This window comes from Mesoplodon mirus (assembly GCF_964341445.2).
Source record: "Mesoplodon mirus genome assembly, chromosome: 9".
Classification (NCBI taxonomy): domain Eukaryota; kingdom Metazoa; phylum Chordata; class Mammalia; order Artiodactyla; family Ziphiidae; genus Mesoplodon; species Mesoplodon mirus.
Genome location: NC_138985.1, coordinates 18,489,314 through 18,502,750, shown reverse-complemented (window position 1 = coordinate 18,502,750; position 13,437 = coordinate 18,489,314). Strand labels below are relative to the sequence as shown.

The window sequence follows — 13,437 nt, the reverse complement described above, 5'->3', positions numbered from 1 at the left end:
TACAGAAGATCCTGTTGCTAGGAAAACTGGACGACCGCAATCATTTGTTCTGAACGTTGTTTTCTGTATTTTGAAGGTCCTTCAAACTACAGAGATGTTTGATTTCTTTTCAAGTTACTGTGTTCATTCCTTTGGCTTGTTTAGAGAGTTCGTGCAAAGTAATACTATCTGTATTGTGCTGTTCTGTGATTGAAGTAAGTAATGATGGTTTAAAGAAGTTCTGAGCTCGAAGTTCTTTTTTAAACTTGAGGCCAGTTTATCTGTTTATGAGCTAAAGCAAGTGAAATACCCACCATGAGGTGAAAGGTATCATTTATCTCCCCTTGCTGACCACATGCTCTGTTGGTTCTAAGTGTTGCTAGGCATAATTCAGGTGAGAATATGGCTAATCAGCAGTCCAGGCTCCATCACCAGACAGAGCTGGACCCTTGGAGTGCCATGTACCTCTCTGCCCTGACTTGCTTCTCCTGTAAAAGAAAGGGGTCACAGAATGTTGACTTGAGTCATGGAGTGTTCAAGTTAGAAAGGACCTTCGTATGTGGCTGGTCCAACCCCTTAACTTACAGATTTCCTGTTTCTACTTTTTTTTTTTTTTTTTGGCTGCGTTGGGTCTTTGCTGCTGTGCACAGGCTTTCTCTAGTTGCGGCGAGCGGGGGCTACTCTTCGTTGTGGTGCGTGGGCTTCTCATTGCGGTGGCTTCTCGTTGGAGAGCACGGGCTCTAGGGCGCGCTGGTTTCAGTAGTTGTGGCTCGCGGGCTCTAGAGCACAGGCTCCGTAGTTGTGGGACACGGGCTTAGTTGCTCTGCTGCATGTGGGATCTTCCCGGACGAGGGCTCGAACCTGTGTCCCCTGCACTGGCAGGCAGATTCTTAACTACTGTGCCACTCGGGAAGTCTCTAGTATTTCTACTCTTGCAAGAGTTTTTAGCCTCTCATGATGCCACAAAAGTGAAACGTCAAAATTAGACTTTTCCACCATTTCACAGAGATGAGGTACAGATCTTCCTGACTTACGATGGGTTTACATCTTCATAAACGTGACTGAAGTTGAAAATATCATAATTTGAAAATGCATTTAATACACCTAATCTATCGGACATCATAGCTTAGCCTACTTTAAGCATGCTCTGAACACTTACATTAGTCCACAGTCTGACACAAAGCCTATTTTATAGGAGAGTGTTGTATATCCCATGTACTTTACTGAATACTATAGTAAAAGTGAAAAACAGAATGGTTGTAAGTGTATGGGTTGTTTACCCTGGTGATGGCTAGCCAGCGACCCCAGTCACCCACTGGGAGCTGCGACTTGCTGTCTCTGCCCAGCAAGGGAAGAGAGTATCTTTTGGTCCACATATTACTAGCCCGGGAAAAGATGGAAATTCACAGTTCGAAGTAGTGTTTCTACTGAATGCGTATCGCTTTTGCACCATTGTAAAGTCAAAAAATCATAAGTTGGACCATTGTAAGTCGGGGACTGTTCGTACTTTAAAATTCTTACTTGAAAGTCCATTCCTTTCTTATTCTTTCCTCATATAGTGCCTCAATTTTATATGTAGATGAGCTGCCCATTGTGTGTAAATGTATGCGTGCCTTTCGGAGCCCTTTTTTTCATTTTTGCGTTACGCGGGCCTCTCACTGTTGTGGCCTCTCCCGTTGCGGAACACAGGCTCCGGACGCGCAGGCTCAGCGGCCATGGCTCACGGGCCCAGCCGCTCCGTGGCATGTGGGGTCCTCCCGGACCGGGGCACGAACCTGTATCCCCTGCATCGGCAGGCGGACTCTCAACCACTGCGCCACCAGGGAAGCCCCGGAGCCCATGTTTTAACTGGGTGAATGTGAATGCCGGAGCGCGTATCGAATATGATCACAGAAGAATTTGACATAAACGTCTGATGTTCTCGGCAACATTCTCTCGGTTAAGCATGATTATGTAGAGATTTATAATTTCTTTTTGCTTAGCTGCCCAAATATCTTAAAATCATACTTTATGATAAAGCTCATCTCCAATTTAGTATACACTGCCCACATTTTAATACATTTTGTTGAAGGCATTACTATGCATATATATGGTACCCTGCGGCTGCAGAGTGATCAGTCTTTCAGGTTTTCCCAGGACTGAGGGCATTCCCAGGATACAGGACTTTCAGTGCTAAAACTGGGAAAGCCCCGAGGTGTTGATCCTCTTACCTGAAAGTGTCTCTTCATTGGACTTGATTAAAAATTCTTACAGCTGGAAGGATAAAATGCCAGGTGGTTAATATGCTGGATGAACTCAAAGGCATCTTTTCAAGGCAAGGGAAATATCTTTAAGACCCCATGTATATTTTCTGTTTATATGACTGAAATATAGGACTAATTTATTATTCTTTTCTGTGTGATTTTAAACGAAAATAATTTAGCAATTAAATAGGATAGTTACATCATTTGAAATCGCCGTGTAATATTAAAAGGGCAATTATAGGACTTCCCTGGTGGTGCAGGGGTTAAGAATCCACCTGCCAATGCAGGGGACACAGGTTCGAGCCCTGGTCTGGGAAGATCCCACATGCCGCAGAGCAACTAAGCCTGTGCGCCACAACTACTGCGCCTGACTCTAGAAGCCCACGATCCACAACTACTGAAGCCCGCGCGCCTACAGCCCGTGCTCTGCAATGAGAGAAGCCACTGCGATGAGAAGCCCGCTCACCACAATGAAGAGTAGCCCCCGCTCGCCGCAACGAAGACCCAGCACAGCCAAAAAAAAATAATAATAAATAAATAAATACATTTATAAAAAGAAAAATAAGGGAACTGGTATTTATTGAATGTCTACTAAGTGCTTTTTACTTTGAAAGGGGAGAAAAAAGACATTGGAGAAAAAAGACATTGTTGAAAGCAAGAAAGGCTAGCCTTGTCAGTGAGACCATACTGTTGGCTGTATGCAACTAACTTTAGAACCTAGGTATCTGTTTAAGATAAATTTATTGGATTTTCCTTGCATATTCAACATGATTAGTGGAAAGAGCATGGATTTTGGAGTCTGATCAACTTGGGTTGGATTTCCAGGTCCGACTGTTACCAGCTTTTTGACTTCAGGTAAACTACTAACCTCGGTGAACCTCTGGTATGTCGCCTGTGACGTGAGGATAATATCTGTCTACCTGGAGGGAATGCTGTGAGGATTAAGTGAGATAATGAATGTGTATAAAATGTCTGACCCATATAAGTGCTCAATAAACGATACACCTATAGCAAGTCATGGGTGCTGCTCTGTGTACCCATGTTTGGATTAGGAAGGCTCTATTTTTGGATAGTTACCGTGTGTGTTTTTATAGCTTCCCTAAACTTCCAAGTTATGGTCACTGTATCAGTTAGGATTAGTTTGGGGAAGTCCAGAGTTGCAGGGTCCAGCCTTGGTACGTGGCCTCTGTCTGAAGTCCTAGTTCTCGATGCCATTCCTAGAAGTGGCCATGATACTCATGGCTCAAGATGGCTCCAGGCAGCAGGACACAGGAAGAATCCAGAATGCCTCCCTTTCCCATATAAGACTTCTGCTTCGATCGCATCAGCCATCCCTAGCTGGAAGGTGTGGAAATGTAGTCATTAACTGGTGCATAGCTACCCTAAGTAAAACTGGCATTCTGTTACTGAGGAGAAAAGGGGGACTAGATTTTATGGTAGGCATCTTCTGGTCTCTACCACTTTGTCACCACTTTACCACCATAGAATTCAACTACTGAAGTATTCCCTAAGATTTTTCAATTTTTATCTCCATAATTAGTAGACTTAGTGAGAATGCCCTTTGTTGAATTTTGTCTCATTGTCCTTTGGTTACTTTTGCTTCTCCTGTAATTTTATTCCCAGCAGATTCTCTCAAACAATTAATTCTGTCTCAGTGAAGAGTGATTAGGATTTAAGCTCCTGTTCATTTTTTTTTTTTTTTTTTTCCAGTACGCAGGCCTCTCACGGTTGTGGCCTCTCCCGTTGCGGAGCACAGGCTCCGGACGCGCAGGCTCAGCGGCCATGGCTCACGGGCCCAGCCGCTCCGCGGCATGTGGGATCCTCCCGAACCGGGGCACGAACCCATGTCCCCTGCATCAGCAGGTGGACTCTCAACCACTGCGCCACCAGGGAAGCCCCTATCATAAATGGGTGTTGAATTTTGTCAGACGCTTTTTCTGCATCTATTGAGATGATCATATGGTTTTTATTCTTCAGTTTGTTAATGTGGTGTATTGTACTGATTGCTTTGTTGATACTGAAAAATCCTTGCCTCCCTGGGATGAATCCCACTTGATCATGGTGTATGATCCTTTAAATGTATTGTTGGATTCTGTCTGCTAGTATTTTGTTGAAGATTTTTGTGTCTATGCTAATCAGTGATATTGGCCTGTAATTTTCTTTTTTGTGTGGTATCTTGGTCTGGTTTCGGTATCAGGGTAATGGTGTCCTCATAGAATGAGCTTGGGAGTGTTCCTTCCACTGCGATTTTTGGGAATAGTTTGAGAAGGATAGGTGTTAGCTCTTCTCTAAATGTTTGATAGACTTCGCCTGTGAAGCCATCTGGTCTTGGACTTTTGCTTGTTGGAAATTTTAAATCACAGTTTCAATTTCAGTACTTGTGATAGGTCTGGTCATATTTTCTATTTTTTCCTGGTTCAGTCTTGGAAAATTGTATGTTTCTAAGAATTTGTCCATTTCTTCTAGGTTGTCCTTTTTTTTTTTTTTTTTTTTTGGCTGCGTTGGGCCTTCGCTGCTGCACGTGGGCTTTCTCTAGTTGAGATGCGCATGCTTCCCATTGCAGTGGCCTCTCCCGTTGCAGAGCACGGGCTCTAGGTGCCTGGACTTCAGTAGTTGTGGCATCGGGCTTAGTTGCTGTCTGGCATGTGGGATCTTCCCGGACCAGGGCTCGAGCCCGTGTGCCCTGCATTGGCAGGCGTATTCCTAACCACTGCGCCACGAGGGAAGTCCCTAGGTTGTCCATTTTATTGGCATATAGTTGCTTGCAGTAGTCTCTTATGATCCTTTGTATTTCTGTAGTGTCCATTGTAACTTCTCCTTTTTCACTTCTTTTTTGTTTTTTTTCTTTCTTTTTCTTTTTTGGCTGCACCATGCAGCATGTGGGATCTTAGTTCCCCGACCAGGGATTGAACCCGTGCCCCCTGCATTGGGAGCACGGCATCTTAACCACTGGACCACCAGGGAAGTTCCTCCTTTTTCATTTCTAATTTTATTGATTTAAGCCCTCTCCCTTTTTTTCTTGATGAGTCTGGCTAAAGGTTTATGTATTTTGTTTATCTTTTCAAAGAACCAGCTTCAAATTCTTTTATCTTTTCTGTTCTTTTCTTTGTCTCTATTTTATTTATTTCTGCTCTGATCTTTATGATTTCTTTCCTTCTACTAACTTTGGGTTTTGTTTATTCTTCTTTCTCTAGTTGCTTTAGGTGTAAGGTTAGGTTATTTGAGATTTTTCTTGTTTCCTGAGGTGAGACTGTATAGCTATAACTTCCCTCTTAGAACTGCTTTTGCTATGTCACATAGGTTTTGAATCATCTTTTCACTGTCATTTGTCTCTAGGTATTTTTTGATTTCCTCAGTGATCCATTGGTTGTTTAGTAATGTATTGTTTAGCCTCCACGTGTTTTTTTTTTTTACAGTTTTCTTTCTTTGTGATTAGTTTCTAATCTCATAGCATTGTGGTCAGAGAAGATGCTTGATATGATTTCAATTTTCTCAGATTTACTGAGGCTCACTTTGTGGCCCAGCATGTGATCAATCCTGGAGAATGTTCCATGTGCGCTCAAGAATGTGTATTCTGGGCTTCCCTGGTGGCGCAGTGGTTGAGAGTCCGCCTGCTGATGCAGGGGGTGCGGGTTCGTGCCCCGGTCCGGGAGGATCCCGCGTGCCGCGGAGCGGCTGGGCCCGTGGGCCATGGCCGCTGGGCCTGTGCGTCCGGAGCCTGTGCTCCGCAGCGGGAGAGGCTGCAGTGGTGAGGGGCCCGCGTACCGCAAAAAAAAAAAAAAAAAAAAAAATGTGTATTCTGCTGCATTTGGATGGAATGTTCTATAAGTATCAATTAAGTACATTGGTCGAATGTGTCATTTAAGCCTTCTGTTTCCTTATTGATTTTCTGTCTGGATGATCTGGATTGTAGTTCTTCTTGCTTCTGGTGTCTGTCCTCTGGTGGGTGAAGTTGGTCCAGGGGCTTGTGCAGGCTTCCTGGTGGGAGAGACTGGTCCCTGCCTGCTGGTGGGTGGAGCTGGGTCTTGTCCCTCTGGGGGGCAGGGCCGTGTCAAGGGGTGTGCTTATAGGCGGCTGTGGGGTCAGGATGACTTTAAGCAGTGTCTGCTGATGGGTGGGGCTGTGTTCCCACCCTATTGGTTGTTTGGCCTGAGGCGTCCCAGCGCAGGAGCCTGCAGGCTGTTGCTGGGGCCAGGTCTCAGGGTGCCAAAACCTCCACGGGAGCTCACGCTGATGAATATTTCCTGGGGCCTCTGTCACCAGTGTCCTTGCCCTCACAGTGAGCCACAGCCGACCCCGTCTCCCCAGGAGACCCTCCAAGACCCTCAGGTAGATCTGGCCCAGACTTCTATGGAGTCACTGCTTTGCCCTGGGTCCCAGTGCACATGAAACCATGTGTGCACCCTCGAAGAGTAGTGTCTCTGTTTCCCCCGGGACCGTGTGGCTCCTGCACTCAAGCCCCACTGGCCTTCAAAGCCAAATGCTCTGGGGGCTCCTCCTGCCAATGCCAGACCCCCAGGCTTGGGAGCCTGACATGGGTCTCAGAGCTCTGTCTTCTGTTGAAGACCCTCTGTGATATAGTAATTTTCCAGTTTGTGGGTTGCCCACCTGGTGGGTATGGGATTTGATTATACTGTGAAAGCACCCCTCCTACCGTCTTGTTGTGGCTTCTTCTTTGTCTTTGGGTGTAGAATATCTTTTTTTGTAGGTTCGAGTCTTTTTTTGTCAATGGTGGTTCAGCAGTTCGTTGTGATTTTGGTGTTTTCATGAGGGGAGGTGAGCTCAAATCCTTCTGCTCCGCCATCTTGTCTCCTGCCTATGAATTCACGATTTTATACTTGCTCTCCTATCTTTAGTGAAGAAAAGCGTCCTTTAATACACTGCTAGATAACATAGCTAATGAAACTATTTCAGTTCATTGAAATGCCTGCACAGGGCTTTGCAGGTTAAAAGTAAACTGTCCTCCCCTCCCTTTGCATGCAGTACAGATTTCCCTTGAGAAGGGTGTTAACCCCACAGGCATTTAGGAGACTGATGGGCGGGCAGATATGTCCCAAGCATGGGAAGTACACTGGATAATAGAGAATGTCCTGTGGGAGTTATGTACACGACATGCATCGGCAAAGAAAATACTGCTTTGTTTTTCCGTGAATTTCATTTTTAACTCAGTTTATTGACTTAACAACCAGTTTTGCTAAAAAGCTAAAGGAAAGCAAAGCAAACAGAAACTTAATACATAGTACCTAGGAGCACACTATAAAATGGTGTATTTCATCAGTTTTAAGACAGACATTTTATTCTGGCTTTAATACCACCCATATCAGGATGAATTATACAGTGCATGACATAATTATAGTTGATAACATTTTAACTTTCTTAGTGGCACCTAAAATAACTGCCTTACAAATTCATGGTGTCTTAAATTGGATGAACATCAGGATAACGTAAAGATCTTCATCAAGTTTTGAACCTCCCTTTTGAAGCACAGGTTGTTGATGGTGTACATGGACTCATGAGTATATCCCTCCCCTCGCGCTTAGTGTTGGCCTGAAGTCAAGGCAGAGTTTTCATTTAACGTTGTTAACTTTGGAGACAGATATATAAATATAATATATAATATAAATAATAGGGAAATCTGCTACATTTAAATAAGGAAACTCCAGCCTTGATATGTTAAGCTAGATATGTTTTCTGAATCGGCAAATCTGAAAGCTAGTTAACGTAGTAGGATCCAGTCTTCCTTAGTTCTAGTTTTCCTGTCATTTTATCTTTGGTATTTAAGGATGACCTTTGTGAGATTGTTGCTGTATCCACTACAGAGTGACCAGAAGAGTGATGTTTGATGCGGAGCCTTCTCATGACCCAGCCCTCAGGCAGGCTTGGTACGTCTCCACGAGCTGATGCTCCCTTGGTCATGGGACCACCTGTTGACAGAGCCCATCATTGTGCGCATTCACCAGCCGGAGTTCTAGTACTTTTCCTCCAAAAGAATGAGTCCAGGTTGTCGCAGTTCAGGTTATGTCTTTCTGGTTCCTTCCCATCATCTCACACTTAGAGTGCATAGTGTGAAATGCTGCACCATAGTGCCAGCATTTTGTGTTGTTTTGAACACAGTTTGTGGTCATACATAATCCTGTGAGTACCCACGTCCATATGCTACTCCCTCCTCCCACCCCAAGGATATTTTAAAAAATCGTGTGCAAAAGCCCTGTGATAGATAGCAAGGTGGCCCTGAGGCGGGAGCATGATGCATTTGAAGAAAGAGATGAAGGGCCTGTGTTTGGAACTGAGGAGAGTGTGGGCGGGGCTAGAAATACACACCCTCATGGGCCATCTTACCTTTGCCCTCATTCTGAGAGTAAAGGGCATCCTCTGGAGGTCCCCCCCCCCACTTTTTTTTTTCTTAAATCAGATTTGCCTGTAAAAAGCTCACTCCTGAAGTCTGGATTTTGTGTGTGTTGCGGCTGGGGTTTGTAAGAAAGGATTGCTTTTGGTCGAGACCTGCTTCCAAGGATTGACCAGGGTGAAAGCCTGAGTTAGTGGGAGTTAAGAAAATGGGGACCGTGTGAATAGACAACTTTACAAAACGTTTATCTTCCAGATAGAAAAGAGTCACCAAACCCACTTTTCACTGTCCTTTCAATCTCCAGGCCCCTGGAAACCTCTCTGCTGTTCCACTTTCATCACCCCCCAGAGCAACCTGGATCCCAGAGTCATCCATTTGTACTGGGTGTCAGTGCCCACTTCCTCTTGGATCCTTCCTTCCCTGTGGCCTCAAACCCTGCCTCGGACTCGCTGGGGCAGAGATCTGCCTTCTCCTCCACGCTCCGAATATGCACTTACTTTCCCCCAATTCCCTTACTGGGCTAGTGGTGCTCCTCCCACTTTGACCCCCTCCCCAACCTGCCCTGCAAAGTGGCCAAAGTTTGCCGCCATCCAGAGACTCTCAGTTCTTAGGGATTCAGCTGCTTTATTGTCTCTTGGAATTATTCTTTCCCTTCTCACTGTCACTGCCTCCTCATCTTTTTTTAAAAAAATATTTTATTTACTTATTTATTTGGCTGTACTGGGTCTTAGTTGCGGAACGTGGGATCTTCGTTGCGGCATGCAGGATCTTTAGTTGCGGCGTGCGGGATCTTTAGCTGTGGCATGTGAACTCTTAGTTGCGGCACGTGAGGTCGAACCCGGGCCCTCTGCGTTGGGAGTGCAGAGTCTTAGCCACTGGACCACCAGGGAAGTCTTTGCCTCATCATCTTTTGACTGGGCTGCTATGTACCTCTTAGTTTTTCATTTAAAAAATGAGATCATAATACCTACCTTGAAATTTTGCTGGGAACGTTAATTTAAATGCACCATATAAAACACGTAGCATAGGGCCTCGCTATTAGTGGATGTTCTGGGTTTCTTCTGTTTCCTACTAATTTATGTCCCTGGCTCCAGTTTTTAGCCACTCCCTTTTTGTTTTTGTTTTTGTTTTTAATTTTTTTAATCTTTATTTATTAATTTTTGGCTGCGTTGGGTCTTTGTTGCTGCATGTGGGCTTTCTCTGGTGGCAGCAAAGGGGGGCTACTCTTCATTGCAGTGTGCGGCCTTCTCACTGCAGTGGATTCTCGTTGCAGAGCTCGGGCTCTAGGTACCTGGGCTTCAGTAGTTGTGGCTCGTGGGCTCTAGAGCATAGGCTCAGTAGTTGGGGCGCACGGGCTTAGTTGCTCGCCGGCATGTGGGATCTTCCCCACCCAGGGCCCAAACCTGTGTCCCCTGCATTGGCAGGCGGGTTTTTAACCACTGCGCCACCAGGGAAGCCCCCTCCCTTTTTGTTTTTATCCTGTGACCAGAGTTGTCTTCCCCACATATGCCCTTTTTAATTAAGTACCTTTAGTGTTTCCCCGTTGCCTGAGTGTAGCCAAACCCCCTTAATGTCACAGCCCAGGCCTGCAGTCCAGTCCCATCCTTTTCATCCCGTCCTTTACACCTTTACCACCTCGACTGTCACAAGCTTCTCTTGCTTATGTCCCAGGTACACTAGACAACTAGATGTTGTCTGAAAACCCTGCATTGACTTTTTTGTGTGGTTTTCAATCAGAGTGCCCTTTATTTTTTCCCCCTTATTTCTTGATTGTTTAAAACAATGAGCCAATACTTTATATATATTTGGTAGAATTATTACATATGTGTGTTTGTATGTGAATATTTATGTCTGTGTGTAACAAATGCAAACAATCTCACAAACTGTTTACCATCACACGGGGCGGCGTGAGGTCAGCTCTGCCGTTGGACATTATCTTGTCCAGAAGTGACTGAAACTCTCTAAACCTGTGTATTTTCATCTGTTCAGTGAAGTAAGGTTTAAATGGCTGGTCTTTGTTTCTGCCCTTTGTAAAGGCCTCGGCCTGAATGTAATTATGACCCAGGTAAAGCCATTCTATAAGAGGAACTGAGATAACTCTCCCAGATCCATTGCTTTCTAACAGAATTTAAAGAATTTAGATGGTTTAGGGGAAAAGAATTAGCCCTGGGCCGAGTGGCGAGCGTTTTACGTACATTATTATGTCCTTGGATCCTCTGAAGCCCCACTTGAGGTAAGTAGGTATTTTCCAGATAAGACAATTGAGGTTGAGGGCTCGAAAGGTGACATCATTTGCCCAAGACATAACACTGGTTAGACCGCCTTAGCTGTCAGGCTGTCCCACTACCAGCTGTGCCTGAGCAGCAGCGGGTGCTTCAGCTTTTGTGAGCTGTGGTTTCTTAACACCTGTTTTTCTCCAGATCATAGACTATTTACTCCAGAAAGTTTGGGGGAGAAAAAGTTCTGGTTGAGTGTACGTGTATGTGTACCTCATCCTGGGGTTTGAGTTATTTCCCTCTCTTCCTGGGTAATATTTCTATTTAAACAGCACTGTAGTCAAAAAATAATACTTGTTTCTCTGTTATTGTGCTTATTTTTCTTGGGGTTATAAAGAGTATTGTGTATTGTGTATACACAGTACACTTAGACTAAACAGAAAGCAAACGTTTGTTTAACAGAATAGGAAAGAGATGAAATTCATGGAAGAAGAATGTCTATTCTTACTGCACTGTGTCTCACTTTCACGTGTCTGGAATCCTGTATCGTTCCAAAGCAAGGATTTCAGTGCCTCGAGTTAAATGGTGTAAGTGGGCGTAGGAGCAGTAAAGAAAGGGGCAGCAACAGCCCCTCACGTTTCTTGAGCTGATGTATGTGATGCACGTGACCATATGCATACATGTATGTTACATTTGCTATATACGTTTTACATACGTGTTCTAAGTGCTTGACTTGCATTTGCTTTTTCAGTCCTCTCAATAACCCTTTGGAGGCAGGTAGTATTATTATCTCCACTTTACAGATGAAGAAATCAAGGCACAGAGAGGATAGGACACTTGCCTAAGGTCACAGAGCTAGGTTACATGCACAGTTCCACATCTGAGTTAATTCAAATTTGTATTGTTAACCACTTAAATACATTATTGAAATGTTTCTCAACTAATGTGTACCTCCTTTCTGGGGATTTGGACTCATTGTACTTTTTGGGGGGCATTAGTAACAGATTGTCTACAAAGTAAAAATAACTAGGCCTAATGGGGTTCTACGTAAGTCATCTGAATTACTGAAGTATCTTGGAGGAACTAAGATGATCCTTCTTATTTATGTTATGTTATTAACAATAATACTTTAAAATGAAGGTATGAAAGTATTACAGATTCATGAAGGTGCTTTTTTCTACAGAATGTCATTGAAATGGAAAATTTTCATATGTTTAAATGCTGGCTGGTAGAGTAGATTTGTTTTGAATTATAGCACATAAGGAATTTTTTTTTTTTTGGCGGTACGCGGGCCTCTCACTGTTGTGGCCTCTCCCGTTGCGGAGCACAGGCTCCGGACACGCAGGCTCAGCGGCCACGGCTCACGGGCCCAGCCGCTCCGCGGCATGTGGGATCCTCCCGGACCGGGGCACGAACCCGTGTCCCCTGCATCGGCAGGCAGACTCTCAACCACTGCGCCACCAGGGAAGCCCCACATAAGGAATTTTTTAAAGGTTTGGCAGTAATAAGTAAAGCAAACACCTTTTCTATTTAGCAATACAATTCTAACATTGTATTTTGCAGGAAGAAAGTTTGAGCCTAATAGAAACATTGTTATAAGTTTGAAGAAATTTTTATTGGTTAAGAAATAATACTATGTGTATGTTTTAATGTCTGTATGTTAAACTCAGTATATTCCCCCTCCCCCTTTTTTTTAGCTCTTCACGAAAGGACATGGATGAAAATGAAAGCAACCAGTCCCTGAGGACAAGTTGCCAATATCCTAAAGAAGCAGTAAGAAAGCGCCAAAATTCACGGAATTCTGGAGGAAGTGATTCTTCTAGGTTTTCCAGGAAGAGTTTCAAACTGGATTACAGACTAGAAGAAGATGTAACTAAATCAAAGAAAGGAAAGGATGGGAGATTTGTTAACCCTTGGCCGACATGGAAAAATCCCTCTATTCCAAATGTTCTCAGATGGCTGATGATGGAAAAAGATCACAGCAGCGTTCCATGCTCCAAAGAGGTAGCATTTGGCTTTTTGAGTGCTGTGTATTTGCTCTTAATATATGCATTACTTAACGTTGCTGTGAATTGTACTATGACACTCCAGTTAGCTAATTGAGCCCTCTGGGGAGATGACATGAATAAGGTGCCTTCAAGTTCATAGTTGAGCAGCAAAGTACATGTGTGAATAACCAGCTCTGATCTGCTGGCAACTAGAAGTAGGAACAGATGCCTTAAAAATATAGGAAAGGACGCAATTAATTCTGACTGGTGGGATTGGAAATGGCTTTACAGAGGAGATGATATTTGAGCTGGGCCTAGAAAGATAAAAACTATTTGGTAGTGGTTTTCCAGGTGGATGATGGGCATGAGGAAGGTCACAGAGGTGAGCAAGTGCATGGCATGTTCCAGAAAGTAGTAACCTGTGTTTTGGAATATGAATTATAAGGGTTAAGCCTGGAGCGCTTGGCTCTTCATCCTTGGAAAAAGCTGCTAAAGTTATAAAAGAAATCGTCAGGTAACCTTCCACTCCTTTAAAAATTGGGAATAGGTTACTGGGCTTTCAATATGCTAGTTATACTTAGGATGGGACTATTAACCTTTGGCCTGTGGTTTATGAGATGAGTGGGATTTCACTTCAGCAGGGAGTCGGTGGCTCCCAATGGCAG

General features: G+C 44.2%; 1 protein-coding gene across 4 annotated transcripts in view; it reads left to right on the top strand.

Moving 5' to 3' along the window:
* NAPEPLD (N-acyl phosphatidylethanolamine phospholipase D) overlaps window positions 1-13,437 on the top strand; it is a 78,281-nt gene that overhangs the window by 37,541 nt on the left and 27,303 nt on the right. For all 4 annotated transcript variants that reach the window (XM_082631589.1, XM_082631587.1, XM_082631586.1 and 1 more), the window contains one exon: window positions 12,482-12,788. In XM_082631589.1, the coding sequence (XP_082487715.1) occupies window positions 12,498-12,788 (291 nt within the window). In that variant the 5' untranslated portion in view covers window positions 12,482-12,497. The remainder of the gene's footprint in view (window positions 1-12,481; window positions 12,789-13,437) is intronic.